This window comes from Mus pahari, chromosome 15, assembly GCF_900095145.1.
Source record: "Mus pahari chromosome 15, PAHARI_EIJ_v1.1, whole genome shotgun sequence".
Taxonomy (NCBI): domain Eukaryota; kingdom Metazoa; phylum Chordata; class Mammalia; order Rodentia; family Muridae; genus Mus; species Mus pahari.
This window is the reverse complement of record NC_034604.1, coordinates 5,863,376-5,881,561: the sequence shown is the minus strand read 5'-3', so window position 1 is coordinate 5,881,561 and position 18,186 is coordinate 5,863,376. Positions and strand designations below refer to the sequence as shown.

The 18,186-nt window shown below is 41.3% G+C and overlaps 1 protein-coding gene across 1 annotated transcript; it reads left to right on the top strand.

Moving 5' to 3' along the window:
* Window positions 1-10,444: 10,444 nt before the first annotated feature.
* On the top strand, window positions 10,445-11,143 carry Cetn1 (centrin 1). The gene has a single exon (XM_021214993.1). It carries the CDS (start codon window positions 10,487-10,489, stop codon window positions 11,003-11,005), a length of 519 nt encoding a protein of 172 aa, XP_021070652.1. The 5' UTR covers window positions 10,445-10,486; the 3' UTR covers window positions 11,006-11,143.
* Window positions 11,144-18,186: the final 7,043 nt, after the last annotated feature.

The following is an 18,186-nucleotide window of genomic DNA, read 5'->3' as shown; positions in this document are numbered from 1 at the left end:
TTCTTCTTCTTCTTCTTCTTCTTCTTCTTCTTCTTCTTCTTCTTCTTCTTCTTCTTCTTCTTCTTCTTCTTCTTTTTTCTCCAGACAAGATTTCTCTGTATAGCCCTGGTTGTCCTAGAACTCACTCTGTAGACCAGGCTGGTCTCGAACTCAGAAATTCACCTGTCTCTCCCTCCCAAGTGCTGGGATTAAAGGCGTATGCCACCATGCCTGGCTGAGCATCTACTTCTTCATTTGCTAGGCACTGGCAGAGCCTCTCAGGAGACAACTATATCAGGCTCCTGTCAGCAGGCTCTTGTTGGCATCTGCCTAGTGTTTGGGTTTGGTGGTTGTTTATGGGGTGGATTCCCAAGTGGGGCAGTCTCTGGATGGTCATTCCTCCAGGCTCTGCTCCAAACTCGATCTCTGTAACTCCTTCCATGGGTATTTTGATCTCTATTCTAAGAAGGAACGAAGTATCTACACTTTGTCTTCCTCCTTCTTGAGTTTCATGTGTTTTGCATATTGTATCTTGAGTAGTCTAAGTTTTTGGACTAATATCTACTTATCAGTGAGTGCATATCAGGTGTATTCTTTTGTGATTGGGTTACCTCACTCAGGATGATATCCTCCAGATCCATCCATTTACCTAAGAATTTCATAAATTCATTATTTTTAATTGCTGAGTAGCACTCCATTGTGTAAATGTACCATATTTTCTGTATCCATTCTTCTGTTGAGGGACATCTGGGTTCTTTCCAGCTTCTGGCTATTAGAAATAAGGCTGCTATGAACATAGTGAAACGTATATCCTTATTACAAGTTGGAACATCTTTTGGGTATGCCCAGGAGAGGTATTGCTGGATCTGCTGGTAGAAATATGTCCAGTTTTCTGAGGAACCGCCAAACTGATTTCCAGAGTGGTTGTACCAGCTTGCAGTCTAACTAGCAATGGAGGAGTGTTCCTCTTTCTCCACATCCTTGCCAGCATCTGCTGTCACCTGAATTTTTGATCTTAGCTATTCTGATGGTGTGAGGTGGAATCTCAGGGTTGTTTTGATTTGCATTTCCCTGATGATTAAGGATGTTGAACATTTTTTCAGGTGCTTCTCAGCCATTCGGTATTCCTCAGTTGAGAATTCNTTGTTTAGCTCTGTACCCCATTTTAAAAATAGGTTTATTTTGTTTTTCTGGAGCCCACCTTCTTGAGTTCTTTGTATATATTGGATATTAGTCCNCTATCAGATTTAGGATTGGTAAAAATCCTCTCCCAGTCTGTTGGTTGCTGTTTTGTCTTATTGACAGTGTCTTTTACCTTACAGAAGCTTTGCAATTTTTTTTGTTGTTGTTTTGTTTTTAGAGACAGGGTTTCTCTGTATAGCCCTGGCTGTCCTGTACTCACTTTGTAGACCAGGCTGGCTTCGAACTCAGAAATCCGCCTGCCTCTGCCTCCCGAATGCTGGGATTAAAGGCATGGGCCACCACGCCCTGCTCCACTTGTTGATTCTTGGTCTTACAGCACAAGCCATTGCTGTTCTGTTTAGGAATTTTTCCCCTGTGCCCATTTCTTCACTTTCTCCTCTGTAAGTTTCAGAGTCTCTGGTTTTATGTGGAGTTTCTTGATCCACTTAGACTTGAGCTTTGCACAAGGAGATAAGAATCCATGGTCTTCTCTTAATGTGAGCCTATGTGGAATCATGCATAGCCAGGAACCAGGCTGGGCTGACATAGAGGCACGAGCTCTACCGAGCTCTACCTGCTGGTTAGTGCACTCTGAGCCCCCTCCGCAATGACTTATCACTGCAGTTCTAATCAGTCATTCTGTCTTCGACAGCAGACACAGCTGCTTTTGGTCACTCAGATTGTCTATATCGTGGGTTCCAGGTCAGCTAGGGTTACACAGTGAGATTCAGAGAAAAAGATAGAAAGTTAGAAACAGTTAATTAATTGATTGAATTTATTATTATTATTTTTTTATATTTGCGACAGGGTTTCTACTATATACCCCAAGCTGGAGAAAATGTATAATCCTCCTGGCCTGTCTCAGCTTCCAGATATTGAGATGTCAGGTGTGCACTCCCACACCCATCTACCAGATTCAAATACTTTGGATCATTATTCTTCTTCCTCCTTCCCCTTTCTTTGTTAACACACAAACTCAAATGATATATGAAGTGGAGATCTTACTTGGTAGATTTGTATTGTAGATCGGACTCCATATTAAATACCATCTCTGTGTCTACATGTTTGCTGAAATATACAAGTTCTAAACATATAAGATGAAGGGACTGTAGCTAGCTCCAGCATGGGTATGTGTTCAAACCCACTTCTAATAAAGAAATACAAACAAGCTAAGATTGCCTCAGAGAGCTGCTTCATTAAGGATTGTCAGAGCTGGCCTTTGCCTAAAGGAGCTGTAACACTAAGATTCTCAAAGAACACTTCCCCCCCTTCCCCATTCACTGCTAGCTCAACCAGGATCCTGCTCCTCCAGGATTCTGTTTTATACCCTCCAGGCAGGGTGGGCAGGTGCCTGATGGCCAGAAGGGAAGAGGTGGACTGTGGACCCTACCCATTCTGGACCTCATCCAGTCCTCTCCAAGCAGGTGTACTGTCAGGTGCTCAGACACCCTGAGAAAAGAGATGGAATTTGATACCATCATAAATAAAAAAGTAAACTTAGCATTTTGAAAAGATAAAACATTTCCCTCTGCTGTAGCTCCTTCCTCATGCTCCTCTGGCTCCCAGTGAACTCACTGCCTCACGCTTTTCTTTGCTAATGGAATATTTGGGTGAAAGTTGAAGGAATTGTGAAGCTCTGACAAATTCTCTTTATCAATTACAGTCTGGTTTTGTATTTGAAAGGAGTACTTCTTCATTCCCAAAGTTTAGAGAAGGAGAACTCATGTAGCCCTTGTCTGGACACTAAAATCTGTCCCTGAGCTTACCAAAAGGACTGAGGCTGAGTCGCTGGGCTTGGCTTCATAGTCCCATTCAAGATACCAGTGGGACTGTAAATGCTTGCTGCTCAGTCAATTTCTTGAAAATAGCTCCACATACTAGGAACACATATTTTGCTTTGTATTGTTGATTTTGGAATGCACTCTCCAGGGTCCAGTGCAGTCATCATGCTTATTTTTGGAGCCTCTCTCATCTGTGCTTGTAGGAGAGTAAGTAGGCAGCCTCTAGGCACTTTACTATGCATGTTTTCTGCTTTGGGTGACACTGGGATTCACTCAATTTTCTGAGTGCAACTTAAATTTTAAAAGACTCTGAAACATCATTTCTCATGCCATGCAAGTCCACCAGAAACCAAGTCAGTGGAAACAGGCTTCACAGTCCCCGTGCACTTGATCTCACCTGGCTGTAGATATTGTTGTTGATTTCTAATGGTTCTTCCCTCTCTTTTCAACTCTATTATTCATGGTTAGATTTAAACAACCATCTCTTTTCCTCTCAGAGAATCCACAATTGATTACCTAGGACATCCCTGAAAACACACACACACATACACACAAACACACACACACACACACACACACACACACACACACACACGTACATATATACAGAGAGAGAGAGAGAGAGAGCACACAAACAAACAAAGAAACAAACACACTGATTATTTCCATTAATTTTCCNACACACACACAGAGAGAGAGAGAGAGAGAGAGAGAGAGAGAGAGCACACAAACAAACAAAGAAACAAACACACTGATTATTTCCATTAATTTTCCAAGTGCATATATTGTAACCTCATACCAATGCCAACCAAAGGCACTGGCATGTATTACTAACTTGTATATGGAGTTGAAAAGTATATAATAAATATCATAAGAAAGAATTGAAAATGAACAAAGGTAGGACCTTGTGACATGACTCAGTAAGTAAAGGTCATGTGAGCTTGATATGATTGCTATATGAGTTTGATTCATGACACCCATTTGAAAGCAGACACATACCACACCTGTATGCATGGACATGTACACTCATATACATACTAATAATACTTTTTTTCTAAGACTAAAGGTAAACAAAAAGCCTGGACACTGACTTGGCTAGTTTTATGTCAAGCTAGAGTTAACTGAAAGGAGGGAAACTCAGTTGAGAAAATGTCTCCATAAGGTTCAGATATAAGACATTTTCTTAATTAGTTATAGATGGGGGAGAGAGAGTTCAGCCCTTTGTGGGTGGTACCATCTCTGAGCTGGCGGTCATGAGTTCTATAAGAAAGCAGGCTGAGCAAGAAATGGGTATCAGCCAATAAGCAGCACCCTCTCTAGCTTTCGCATCAGCTCCTGTCTCCATGTTCCTGCCCTGTTTGAGTTCCTTCCCCAATTCCTTTCAATAATAGAATACAATGTGGAAATGTAAGCCAAATAAACCCTTTCCTCCTAAACTTGCGTTTTGGTCATAGATCTTGATCACAGCCATTGAAACCCTAACTAAGACAGTGTGTTCTTCTCATGGTTATGCCACTGAACACAAGGCGCTACCCTAACTAAGACAGTGTTTTCTTCTCGTGGTTATGCCACTGAACACAAGGCGCTACCCTAACTAAGACAGTGTTTTCTTCTCGTGGTTATGCCAGTGAACACAAGGCACTACCCTAACTAAGACAGTGTGTTCTTCTCGTGGTTATGCCACTGAACACAAGGCGCTTACCCTAAGACAGTATGTTCTTCTCGTGGTTATGCCACTGAACATAATGCGCTTGCCTCTTGGTGAGTGTAAAGCCAAAACAACTGCTGCAGGACATTTGATCACATTGTGAATCCCAAGATTGTGAGCTGGACAAACCTTGTTGTGGTATGGCTCAGTCATAGCACACACCTTTTATCCAAGAGCTTTCTGTTTACTGTAGACAAGTGGTTGTAATGTGGCTCAGACCTAACCCATACCTTTAACCCAAAAGTTTTCTGTAAACAGGATTAAATAAAGTCAACAATAGGTCAAGAAACAGGACAAGCAAACGATTGAGAGGAAGTGAACATAAGAAAACCCAGGAAGGAGAAAGGAGGGTCTTTGAGTTGAAGGGTATTTAAGAATGGAGGAGAAGAAGGAGGAGAAGGAGGAGTAAGAGGAGGAATAGGAGGAACAGGAGGAACAGAAGAAAGCGGAGCTTTTCCTTCTTGTACATCAGTGTCCTGAGTCTTCATTTGGTAAAATAAAATATGTAGGATTTTGTTTTAAAAACAACAAGCAACCAGAACATAAGTGTGTAGAGACATCTATTACTCACAGCAGTGAGATTGCCTGGAAAGAAATGCTTTCTGTAAATGAAGATTTAAGAGGCCTTTTACGGGGGAACCCATGCATATCATCTACAAAAGTACAACTCTCACTCAAAGGGAATAAGAATTGATTCTTAAGCAAGATATGGATAATCATGGCACATACATGAATTTAGGTTGCTCTAAATAACATCTTCCAGTGTGGAAATGATTTCATGAAACTTCTATAGCTCTAGAGTAAAATGAAGTAAAAAAATCAAGTCATTTCTCAAATACAGATGGAAACAGGTAGACTGGTTACAAAGAAAGAAGCAGGAAACTCTCTGGGAATTAGGAACCTGATGGCACTTTTAGCTCTTGGGTTGGTAGAAGTTAGCTCTCTGTTAATGTACCCTAGGAGGTTTTAGCTTATGGTCACAGAGATGTTCAGATACAAAGGTGGACAATGGGCTATTTCAAGCACTATGGTTCTTAGTTTTGTTGGTTTGGCACAATCTAGAACAATCTGGGAAGAGAATCTCAAGAAAGGGTTGTCTAGATAAGGTTGGTCTACAGGTATGTCTATGGGGGGATTGTCTAATATACTATTTGAGGTAGAAAGACCTGGCCATTGTGGGCAGCACCATTTCTTGGGTGTGTATCCTGCACTGGATGAGAGCAGAGAAAGCAAGCGGAGCACTATTTAGCATGCACGTAGTCACTCTCTCTCTGATTTTGACTGTGGATGTGACTAACTGTTTCAAGTTCTCAAAACCTTAACTTCCTTGAAATGATGGACCATAGCTGAAATTTTGAGTTAAAAACCTCTCTTTCCTGACTTGCTTTTTGTCAGTGTGTGTGTGTGTGTGTGTGTGTGTGTGTGTGTAATCACAGCAACAGAAATAAAATGAGGATAGATACATACTAAAGATAGCCCAAGATAATTTGGCAGTAGATGTGCTATATTCTAACTCTACAACCACAAAGTTCCAATCACTCAACCAGCTTTGTAGAATCCTTAACGAAAGTGTGTGTGGCTTTTTTTTTTTTCTGGGAACTTTACTTCATAATGTTCATATTAGAAAGCACATTTCTGGAGTCTTGGATCTGTAGTAAAGAACAGTTGTTGCTCTTGCAACTCACAACTATCTGTAAGTTCACTTTAGGGGGATCCATCCATGGGCACCAAGCATGAACATGATGTCCATCCATCCATCCATCCATCCATCCATCCATCCATCCATCCATCCATACGTACATAATACATACAGGCTTTCTCAGTTTAGATGCACCTTTTAATTGTTTTTTATTTGTTTGTTTTCAAGACAGGCTTTCTCATGTAGCCATGGATATCACTTTGTAGTCCTGGGTGGCTCTCATCTGCCTCTGCCTCCTGAGTGCTGGGATTAAAAGTGTGTACCACCACTGACCAGCAGATGCACATTCTGAGCATGCTGCACTTGGGTCATTTATCACCTATTCAAAAAAGAAAGCAGCAGCAACTAACACTCCTGGGAAGAGAATTTAGTATTACAGTGAGCAAGGTCATTTAAAAGAATGAGTCAGAGTGATTTGGTGGCCTCAACGACCTCCTCATAAAGCTTTCCAAAGAGCTCTAGTTAAACAAACAAACAAACCAAAAACCAAAAACCAAAAACAACAACAACAACAACAACAACAACAACAACAACAACAACAACTTTGAAGATGCATTAAGGATTTGAGTGTGTGGTGGAGAGGATTATTTTTATGTAGCTCAGGCCCCAACTTCCTGATACTCTTTTTTCTTAGTCTCTAAAATGCTTGGATTATAGGCATTGGCATATTCCAGCCCTGCTAAGAGTTTTTAAAAGAGTCACCAGTTTCCTCTATATATCCATTCATGAGTTTGTCCCCAGAGGTGCCTTCTTCACTTAGCAGCTAGCAAAGTGCCCTGGATTCAGCCAAATGATGCAAATCCCTGCTGAACTATTCTACAAAGATTGCTTTCTTACTTACTCTGAGGGATATGGATGATGACCAGGAGCTAAGTTTTATTAATAATCTCAATTCTAAGGCAGCATGATGTAATGAACAACTTTTAAGTTCTGGGTTCAGACAAGGCCAAGGTATGACCTCAAAATACATTTATTGACTATATACTATTAAACACGAGTTACAGAGTTACAGGCCTCTTCTATGCCTTGCTTTGTTTTTTCCATCTATGAGACAGGAAATTAATGCAAGGTTCAAATGAGGCAAAAGAAGACATAATGTCTCCTTTTCAAGTCAGGGTCAAGACTATGAACACAGAATGTTCATCAAGAACTGATCTTGAGGGAATTGTTTCCTATGAAGAGAACGTTTGGTGGCCCTTTGTTGTGACTGCTGATTGCACACATCTGGAAACTATGACAACCAGTTTGTTTTGAGTTCAACTTGGCCTCAAATATTGCTCTCTATATGGCAGCTTTTAGCCCTTAGTTTTCCCCAACACATCATAGCTTGTCTTAAATTTAGGCAAAAGAGGGGCTGCCAAACGAAATGCAAGTCTGGAAGAAGCTGAGGTCTGATCAGCCAGGGTCTGTATAGTTCCATTAGAAAAGTGTCTCTGGAGATTTTGTGGGTTTCTAAAATAAAAAAGTACATTAGGGAATTTTAGTATGGCATTTCAAATGAGAGATACGGATGTCATGAAGGGGATAAGTTGATTTCTTCAAATCTGCAGAGATAATTAGATGTAGAATTGAAAGAAGATGCAATACCTGCAGGAAATGAAGGAGAGAAAAGGGATCAAAGAAGCTTTTTTTATTTTTTTATTTTTTTATTTTCAAAAACCCTATACCTCAGACCTGTGTCCATTGTCACTGGGGGAAGGTCATACGATTTGACCAGCTGAACATGCCATGAAAGGCTGGGCTGGGGTTCAGTGGAGAGTACTTTCACAGCAAGGATGCAATCCTGCATTTGACTCCAGGAAAACCAAATAACTAAACAAAATTTCTAAACAAACCTTATAATCAACATTGAATCACAGTTTCAAAACAAAACAAAACAAAACAAAACTCAGTTTTGTAAAATATTCCTAGAATTATTGGGTCTTTTGAATCACCTTTCATTTGATAACTTAGAAGGTATTTTAGAATCAATATTAATTATACGAGAAGTCAATAGATAACAATATCTCTTCAATGTGTCAAACACTGTTCTGGATGCCTGGGATACAGAAGATTTGGAACAAAAAATCTTCCAGATGTCATCTGTTGTACAGATCAAATACTGGTAAATATACATTTTGGGGGGAGGGGGTTAAAAATACTAAAAATTAAAAGTCAACTATCTTCATTTGCTAGATAACTTTTCCCCTTTCTTCCTTTCTTCCCTTTTTCCTTTCTTCCTTCCTTCCTTCTTTCCTTTCTTCCTTCCTTCTTCCCCCCCCCTTCCTTTCCTAAAAAGCTTTCACTTTTCTCTTGTTTTGGTTCCCAGAAGGACCAATTTAACTTCAAAAGACAATTTTAGGTTTCCACTATGCTGCACCATCACCTTCCTTGTCTGCAGTCAGAGAGGGACAACTGTAACTGAATACAGTGGGCTCTCCTCTAGATGAGCGTGAAACCTACTAGCATGACCAGATGAAAGTGTGCAGAAAGATTTATTACTTGCAGCACCTACGGAGAACATTGACATCTGCAAAACAACAAGGCCATCAGATAAAGTGTGGGAGTTTTATTTCAGAAACTTATACATTCTCTTATAAGAAAGGAGACATTGTAGGCACTTCTGAGCTTTGCTTGGTGTAAGGTGTCCATCACTGGGAATGTTCAATTTAAGGTCATGTATCACAGGCTTCAAAGGAAAGATGGTGGGCATGAAATTTTCATGCATTTGGTTAGGATTTTAAGAGCAAAAGTTACCTTTAGGTGACCTTGACTCTTTCCTTAAATGTTTCCCCTATAAATTTTCAGGTGGAGTTAAAAAGGAAGATGTCTCCCTTGTAAATATAGTTTGCCCCTAAAGATACCTTCTTGCAAGATGGCCTAAGCAGCCATCATTGGGAAGAGGGGCCCCTTGGTCTTGTAAACTTTATATGACCCAGCACAGGGGAAGGCCAGGGCCAAGTAGTGGGAGTGGGTGGGTAGGGGAGCAGGGGCGAGGGGGGTATAGGGAACTTTTGGGATAGCATTTGAAATGTAAATAAAGAAAAAAAAAAAGATACCTTCTTGCTTAGTGGCTGTTTCTGACTGAATGTGGGACTCTGTGCAGCAGGTAGTGAATAGTGAGTGAGAGTAAACACACTGCTAGAATTTTACAAATACATACCAGAACACTTCACCCTCATCTGTCGAAGTCAAAAGCCTACTGAATGAAATTTCAACAAAAACCCAGGTACTAGAAGTGAATTATACTGGATATTACATGTCATATTTGAGAAACTGCCAGGAAAGTTTACTAAGGTTCAACAGAAGACAAACTTCCTCAAATTTTACACCTAAGTGCCTTTATCTTACCTGTTTTTTAATCATGTCTAGTGAACACATGTTGTGCCATTTAATCGTCTTCCTTCTTATTTGAATTTAATACCAAGTAGTCAAACTCAAACTTGATTACGCTATATTTGTCCTTTTAATTAGTATGGAAAATTCTTTTCTTCTTCTCTTTTCTTCTCTTTTCTTCTCTTTTCTTTTTTCTTCTCTTTTCTCTTTTCTTTTCTTCTCTTTTCTCTTTTCTTTTCTTCTCTTTTCTCTTCTCTCTTTTCTCTTCTCTTTTCTTCTCTTTTCTCTTCTCTTCTCTTCTCTTCTCTCTTCTCTTCTCTTTTCTCTTCTCTTCTCTTCTCTTCTCTTCTCTCTTCTCTTCTCTTCTCTTCTCTTCTCTTCTCTTCTCTTCTCTTCTCTTCTCTTCTCTTCTTTTCTTTTCTTTCTTGGTTCTTTTGAGACAGGGTTTCTCCGTATAGCCCTGGCTGTCCTGGGACTCACTTTGTAGATAGGCTGGCCTCGAACTCAGAAATCTGCCTGCCTCTGCCTCCCAAGTGCTGAATTAAAGGCGTGTGCCACCACTGCCCAGCTGCAAGTTTCTTGCCAGCAGGTATTAACTGCTGGAAATTGAATAACAAACTGAGGAAACTGGGTTATAGGGTAAATAAGATCTCACTGATGGTTTGGGGCTCTGTGGCCCAGGTAGCAGGCGCATAGGGGCTGGTGCAGGCGCATAGGGGCTGGTGCAGGCACATAGGGGCTGGTGCAGGCGCAGGCGCACTAGCAGGGGCACCTCACACACGTGCGATGTCAGGGCACCGTTAAGAACCTAACTGGTGGAAGATGGCGTCCACCTTCAGGAAGTCAAACGTGGCCTCTACCAGCTACAAGAGAAAGGTGGGTCCTAAGCCTGAACTCACCGAAGATCAAAAACAAGAAGTTCGGGAAGCCTTTGACCTCTTCGATTCTGACGGGAGCGGGACCATCGATGTGAAGGAGCTAAAGGTGGCCATGAGAGCACTCGGCTTTGAACCCAGGAAGGAAGAGATGAAGAAAATGATTTCAGAAGTGGACAAAGAGGCCACAGGGAAGATCAGCTTCAATGACTTCTTGGCGGTGATGACTCAGAAGATGGCCGAGAAAGATACCAAGGAGGAAATCCTGAAGGCTTTCAGGTTGTTTGATGACGACGAAACTGGGAAAATTTCATTCAAAAACCTCAAGCGTGTGGCCAATGAGCTGGGGGAAAGCCTTACAGATGAGGAGCTGCAGGAAATGATCGATGAAGCTGATCGTGATGGCGACGGAGAAGTGAACGAGGAAGAGTTTCTTAAGATCATGAAAAAGACCAACCTTTATTAAGTGACTGGCTGGGGTCCCTGCTTCTGCTTTTGTGAAAGTATAACAGAACAGCTGTGGTCTGTTCCTTCTTCCGGCCTCCTTTGTCTTGGTTGGCTTCTAAGCCTCTAGATCAATTATAAATTTTGAAGATACTTACTATGTGAGTTTCTGTTGTTTAATTCTCAAGAACACATCTCAATTAAAGATCTTCGAGGCTGGAGTTCTTGCAGTGCTTGCCATTCATTAAACTGAAGAGAGGTCAGCTTCCTGGGTCAAATAAAACTGTGGTTCTCTGGTCACTTTAGTGATTCTAAATAACACGAATATACCAGTGATTCCTTCATTTCAAGTCAGTGTACTAGCATGGTGAGCTAGAATTTACCAGAAGGTCCATTCTAGCTTTTCACGTAAGTACATACTGCTCTGAAGGATACTAATGTGGGTACTTAAGAACTATTTAAATTAAGCAATGATATTCCTCAATAAACCCTTGCTTGCCCTTCAAAAAGGAAGTGTTGGTTTGTAGAGTGTAATGACACACAGCTATAATCCAGTCGGAAGGCAATGTGCAAAGCTAGTCTAGGCTTACATGACTCCAGGTCATCTGGAGAGTATAGAGTGATGCCCTGTCTCAAAAAACAAAAGTGTATTGGGGAGATAGCCCACTTGGAAGAGTGCCTGCTGTGCAAGCTTGAAAATCTGAGTTTGGATTTCCAAACTCAGGGGTATCCTGGGTATCCCAAACTCAGGGTAAAGTCCAGTGGTATCCCCAAAGCTTGGAGATGGGCAGAGCAGATAAGACGGATTTCTAGAGCTCCAGCTTTAGCCAATTAGAGAGCTTTAGGTTCAGGAAGAAAGCTGTCTGTGTAGTGAACTGTGTGTAGTGGCATACCCTTCTAATTCTAGCAACAGAGAGGCAGATAGTGGGGGAATCTGTGAATTCAAGGATGGTCTGATTCCAGTTGTGAGTTTCAGGATAGATAGGGCTTCATGGTGAGACCCTTCCTCAAAGAAAGGTGGTGATCACATACATACGTGTATGCTGGTACACACATCCACACAAACATATACATTACACACAGAGAACCAGGACTTCAGCTCAGTACTAAATTACTTGCCTAGCAACTTTAAGGCCTTTGTACAAGAAAAGGTATATAGACTTGCCTTTGGGAGGTGGTTAACTGCAATGGTGACTTTTCTAGCTTGACTGCATGTCAGTGTCTTCCTTTAATGAGTCTAAATTATCTACTGAGGAGTATGGAGAGAGGACATGAAGACCTAGCACAGGATAAAGTAATTTAATTGTTGCCTAAGCAAAGTATAACTTTTTAAAGAAATTAAGCTTACTAGTTCCTTTGTTTGTTGAGTCAGGGTTCCTGTTTTCCAGACAGATCCCATACTCAATATGTAGCCAAAGATGATGTTGAATTTCTAATCTTTCTGCCTCTACCTCCCAAGTGTAAGGATTATAGAAGTTCATCACTACCATACCCAGGTTATGCAGTGCTAGGGGATAGAAGTCAGTCCTCCTTCATGCTAGGCAAGCACTCTACAAATTGAGCCATAAACCCTTGGGCATGTTGAGACACAGCTTCATTTGTATCCCAGGATAGATTCAAACTTCTTCCTCAGCTATCCTAGTACTGGGAATCACATGTTCAAAACCATGTTCAATTTTTTTCTTCACATATCTGATCTATAGTGCTGAGGACATGGCTTAGTGGATACATTACTTTTTGTTCAATTGTGAGGACTTGAGTCTGAATACCCAGAATCCACATATGAGGAAGCAAGTATGCCCCTCTAGCCGCAGTGCTAGGAGTTGAGGAGGGGATGGGAAAGGCAGATCCTAAGCTCACTGGCTAACCAGTGCAGTCAATTGGTAAGTCCCAGGTTCAGTGAGTCTCAAATAGGTATGATAGAAATAGAGGGAGATGTTCTAAACACTGTGTTCTTCACATGCATGCATACTGACAAACCATACATGCACAGCTACATTTTAAGCTACTCATTCTTAGAAATAGCAATGGCAGTTTTAGTTATTAAACTATGTACATGTGTTATTAGCTTTTAGCTTCAAGCTGCTGTCTGCTAATTATTAGAGCACTTGGTTTTTATTCTCTTGTGATATGTGGTTAATATTAGAGTGTCTAGGTAACACTCATTTTACAAATTCCAGTAATGAAGGCAAGAGTATGTGTTCATACTACTTGGATTATTACATGTGTGCCCACTACAATGGTCCACGTGAAGACTCTGAATCTGGAGTGTTAGTGTCTGCAGCCTGGGTGAGTTCTCAGTTGCAGCTACTTCATCAAAGCCTTTCTGATGGCAATCTTCAGGTAGTACTGTTGCTTTGACAAGTTAGTCCTTAATAATATGAGAATTAAGTTCAGAAAGTCAGTTGCCTTCTTTAGTGACAGCCACCATCAGGCAGGGAAACAAACCAAGAAATTTTCCAGAATTGAAGCATTTAATGAGCAACTTTATGTGAAGATTTCATTTTGGGTCACTTATGACCACAACATTTATTTTTATCTTATTGGTATTTGCCATTAGTTTTCAAAACTTCCATCTCAGCGGAAGCATGTTATCTGAATTTTCTGTAATTTGAGATTTGTAAATCTCCAAGGACAGCATCTTCTTTCATTTTAGAATAAGGAAGGTTTAATTTACAGCACACATATGCATAAATAAAATACTTTAAAAGAAAGAATAAAAGAAAACAAGCTTAGTGCCGCCACCACCACTTCTCTCTCTGCTTCCTGACCATGGACAGTGATGAGCTGCTTTATTATCCCGCTGCCACGCCTTCCCAACCCTAGACAGCAACCTCAAGGAGCTGAAAACAAATACTTCCTTAGGTTGCTTTTGTTAGGTGTGAGAAAAGTAAAATGAGAACTGAGAATGTTTGTCATGAAAACAGAATGCTCTGGAGGCACATGACCTCCAAAGAATTAGGACCTGTGCCACTGGGTTCCATGAGAAAAAGACAAGGGACGGGGGTTCCAGGAAGACTCCTCAGGTACCAGAGGAATAGCCCAGTGGTTAAGAGAGCTACTGCGGAGGGCAAGAGTTCAGCACCCAGGACCCACACTGGATAGCTTATAACTGCCTGAAACCCATGAAGCCCCGTGGGGTCTGACGCCCCCCCCCATATATGGCAAACATGCATATACATAATAAAAATAAATAAAAAGAAATCTTACCAAAGAAGACTTCTCAACATGAAACCTTCCTGATAAATGACCATATTGTTTCAGGATTGTGATCTTCTTATACAGTCAAGGTATAGCAGCATGGGTTAAAGTCCTTTCCCCAGGTGCCACAGACGTTTTTAATCTATGTTGGGTGATCTATTAGGCATCTCCACTCCAGGATATGTTTCCAGGATGTAACATAAAGCAAAATATCTGGGCAGAGGACCTACAGACTCACAACTATTATTATTATATTAGTTATTACTATTATTTTACCAGTGTGTATATATGCAGGTACACATGTGCTATGATGTACACGTGGAAGTCAGAGAAAACATTCAGGAGCTGATTCTTCTCTTCTACAATGGGATCTGGGATCAAAGTCAGGTTTGCTAGACAAACACATTTACTCATTTAGACATCTCCTTAACCTTGCACGTTTCATTTTGATATAAATACTGCAGATTTATAATTTTCTTACATAAGAATAGTTTACCAGTACTGTTGATGACAATAACCTTAGCATTATTTCTGCATCTGTCTTACATTAGACCTTATCTGATGTTTATAATTAAAGGTAGTATTATTAAGTGATGTATGTGATAATAACTTATTAAAATTAACTTACTTTGTACCAAAGAACTTAATACAGCACATAAACAATAGAACTCAGCATAACTCTTGAAACAGCACATATACAGTGTTAGGTACTAACTCAAATCATCTGTATACTCCAATATTATATCCATTACCAAAAAGAAATTAGGTCGATGGAGAGATTAGGCATCTTGTTCAAAATTATGTAACTAATAAGTGCTAAGGAAGGACTGTAATCCCACTTACTCTGGCTCTAGACTTTGTGCACAAAACTAATATCCTACCCTAACTCTACTGCACTTAACTCATTTGCCAGTCTGTGTAGGACAGAAGGAGCCTTGCCTCTTAAGTCACAGACTTAATAATGCTGTTGAATTTAGAACAGTTTTTGAAACTCCCTATTTGGATACAACTTAACAAGTTCCAGAAATTTATTCTGAAAATTAAGAGGCGATATATTTTTCATTCAAACTAGGGTTAATTTAAAACAAAAACAAAAACAAAAACAAACTCAAGTTGTTTGTGGGCAACTTAGATGAAGAGCTTGAGAAGTGGGATATTGTTACCTGTACTCTGTTGCAATAGATACCTTTGAACTGATGAGTCTAATTTCTTTCAATAGTCTGTAAACTGCCTTTGAAGGTACTTTTAAAGGAACAGCTCCAGAAAGGGAGTACTGACAACAGCATCTTTAGGATAAGTTTCTGATCACCAAGGCAGCCTAGTGTTTGAAGGAATGGCATTCACTTAATTTTCATAACTGGTGATGCTCTCTTTCTGTGTTTTGGTTTTGAGATAGTTCAGGCTAGCCTCTAATTCAAGAGTGGCTTTGAACTCCTCATTGATTAGTCCTAGCCTCCAAAGTGCTGGGACTGCAAGTGTGTACCACCATGCTTGGGTGCTGATGTCACTTTCCAAGTTCTATACAACTGTAGCATTTACTGTATAGAAGAACTGCAACTGCATTTCTAAAGAAGTTGTATAGGGCAGACAGAAGTCAAGCCAAGAGATTATCTTGCATTAAAGGTTCAACATAAACACTTGATTAGAAAAGCAACAGACTTTGCCATCACAGGTACTGCAGTGAACAGTGTAGTGAGGTAGACTTATGCTGAGTTCCCCACAGTCATTTTTCTGCCTAAACTTAGGGAAATTACTTTTTTATTATTCATTTTATTTGATTACATTTCAAATGTTATCCCCTTTCCCAGTCTCCACTCCATGGGCCCTCCCTTTCCCCTTCCCCTCCTCTTTGCCTCTAAGAGGGTGCTCCCCCACCCACCCACTCCTGCCTCACCCCTCTAGCATGGATCAAGCACATCCCCTCTCACTGATGCCAGATGAGGCAGTACTCAGCAACATACGTAGCGGGAGCCATGGACCAGCCTATGTATACTTTTTGGTTGGTAGTTTAGTCCCTGGGAGCTCTGATAGATCTTGTGGTTAATTGATACTGGTGTTCTTCCTATGGGGTTGTAATCCCGCTCAGCTCCTTCAGCCCTTCCCCTTACTCTTCCATTGGGGTCCTGAGGCTCAGTCCAATGGTTGACTGTGAGTATCTGCATCTGTCTTAGTCAGGTGCTGGCTGAGTCTCTCAGAGGACAGCTACACCAGGTTCCTGTCTGCAAGCACACCTTGGCATCAGCAATAGTGTCAGGATTTGGTGTCTGCGGATGGAATGAATCACACACAGTGGGGGCAGTCTCTGGATGGCCTTTTCTTTAGTATCTGCTCCAATCTTTGTCCCTGTATTTCCTTTCGACAGGGAAAATTCTGGATTAAACATTTATGAGGTGGGAGGGTGGTCTCATCGCTCCACTGGGGGCCATGCTTATCTACTAAATGTGGTCTCTTCAGGTTCTGTCTCCCTGCTACTGGATATTTCCGCTAATGTCATCTCCATTGGGTCCAGGGAACATCTAGCATCTCTGCCATCTAGGCTCCCCAAGTTCTCACCCCCCCCCCACACTCATACTTATTTCTATTAGTTCTCCTGGCCCTCTGGATTTCTCTCTTGTCTCTTCCCATACCTGGTCCTGCCCCCTTTTCCCCTTCTCCTCCACTCTCCTAGCCAGATCCTTCCCTCCCTCAGCCTCCTGTGATTATTTTGTTCCCTCTTCTAAGTGGATTTGAAGCATCCACACTTTGACCTTCCTTCTTATTAAGCTTCATATGGTCATATGAGTTGAATCATGGGTATTCTGAGCTTTTTGGCTAATATTCACTTATCAGTGAATACATACCATGTGTGTTCTTTTGTGACTGGTTTACCTCACTGTGATGGTTTGTACATTCTTGCACCAGGAAGTGGCACCATTTGGAGGTGTGGCCTTGTTGGAATAGGTGTGACCTGGTTGGAGTAGGTATGTCACTGTGGGTGTGGGCTTAATACTCTCACCCTAGGTACCTGGAAGTCAGTCTTCAACTAGCAGCCTTTGGATGAAGATGTAGAACTCTCAGCTCTGCCTGCGCCATGCCTGCCTGGATACTGCTATGCTCCTGCCTTGATGATAATGGACTGAACCTCTGAACCTGTAAGCCAGCCCCAATTAAATGTTTTTTATAAGACTTGCCTTGGTCATGATGTCTGTTCACAGCAGTAAAACCCTAACTAATACACTCACTCGGGATGATATTTTCCAGTTCCATCCATTTGCCTGCGAATTTCATGAAGTCATTGGTTTTTAAATTGGATATTTTCTTTATTTACATTTCAAATGTTATCCCCTTTTCTGGTCCCCTTCCCCAAGACCCCTATCCCATCCTCCCTCCCCCTGCTTCTATGAGAGTGTTCCTCCACCCACCCACCCACCCATTCCCACTTCCCAGCCCTCAGTTCCCCTACACTGGGGCATCTATCCAGCCTTCATACGACCAAGGACCTCTTTTTCCATTGATGGATGACAAGGCCATCTTCTGCAATTTATGCAGCTGGAGCCATGTGTACTCCTTTGTTGATGGCTTAGTCCCCGGGAGCTCTGGAGGGTCTGGTTGGTTGATATTGTTTTTCATATGGGGTTGCAAATCCCTTCAACTCCTTCAGACCCTTCTCTCTAACTCTTCTCAGTCCAGTGGNTGGCTGCTAACATCCACCTCTGTATTTGTAAGTCTCTGACAGGGCCTCTCAGGAGACAGACATATCAGATTTCTTTCAGCATGCACTTCTTGGCATCCACAATAGTGTCTGGGATTGGTAACTATATATGGGATGAATCCCGAGGTAGGACAGTCTCTGAATGGCCTTTCCTTTAGTCTGTGCTCTCCACTTTATCCCCATATTTGCTCCTGTGAGTGGANGTACCAGCTTGCAATTCCACCAGCAATGGAAGAATGTTCCTCTTTCTCCACATCCTCACCAGCATCTTCTGTCACCCGAATTTTTGATCTTAGCCATTCTTACTGGTG

Coding starts and splice junctions, on each gene's coding strand:
- Cetn1 (XM_021214993.1), top strand. CDS start 10,487: ATGGCGTCCACCTTCAGGAAGTCAAACGTGGCCTCTACCAGCTACAAG.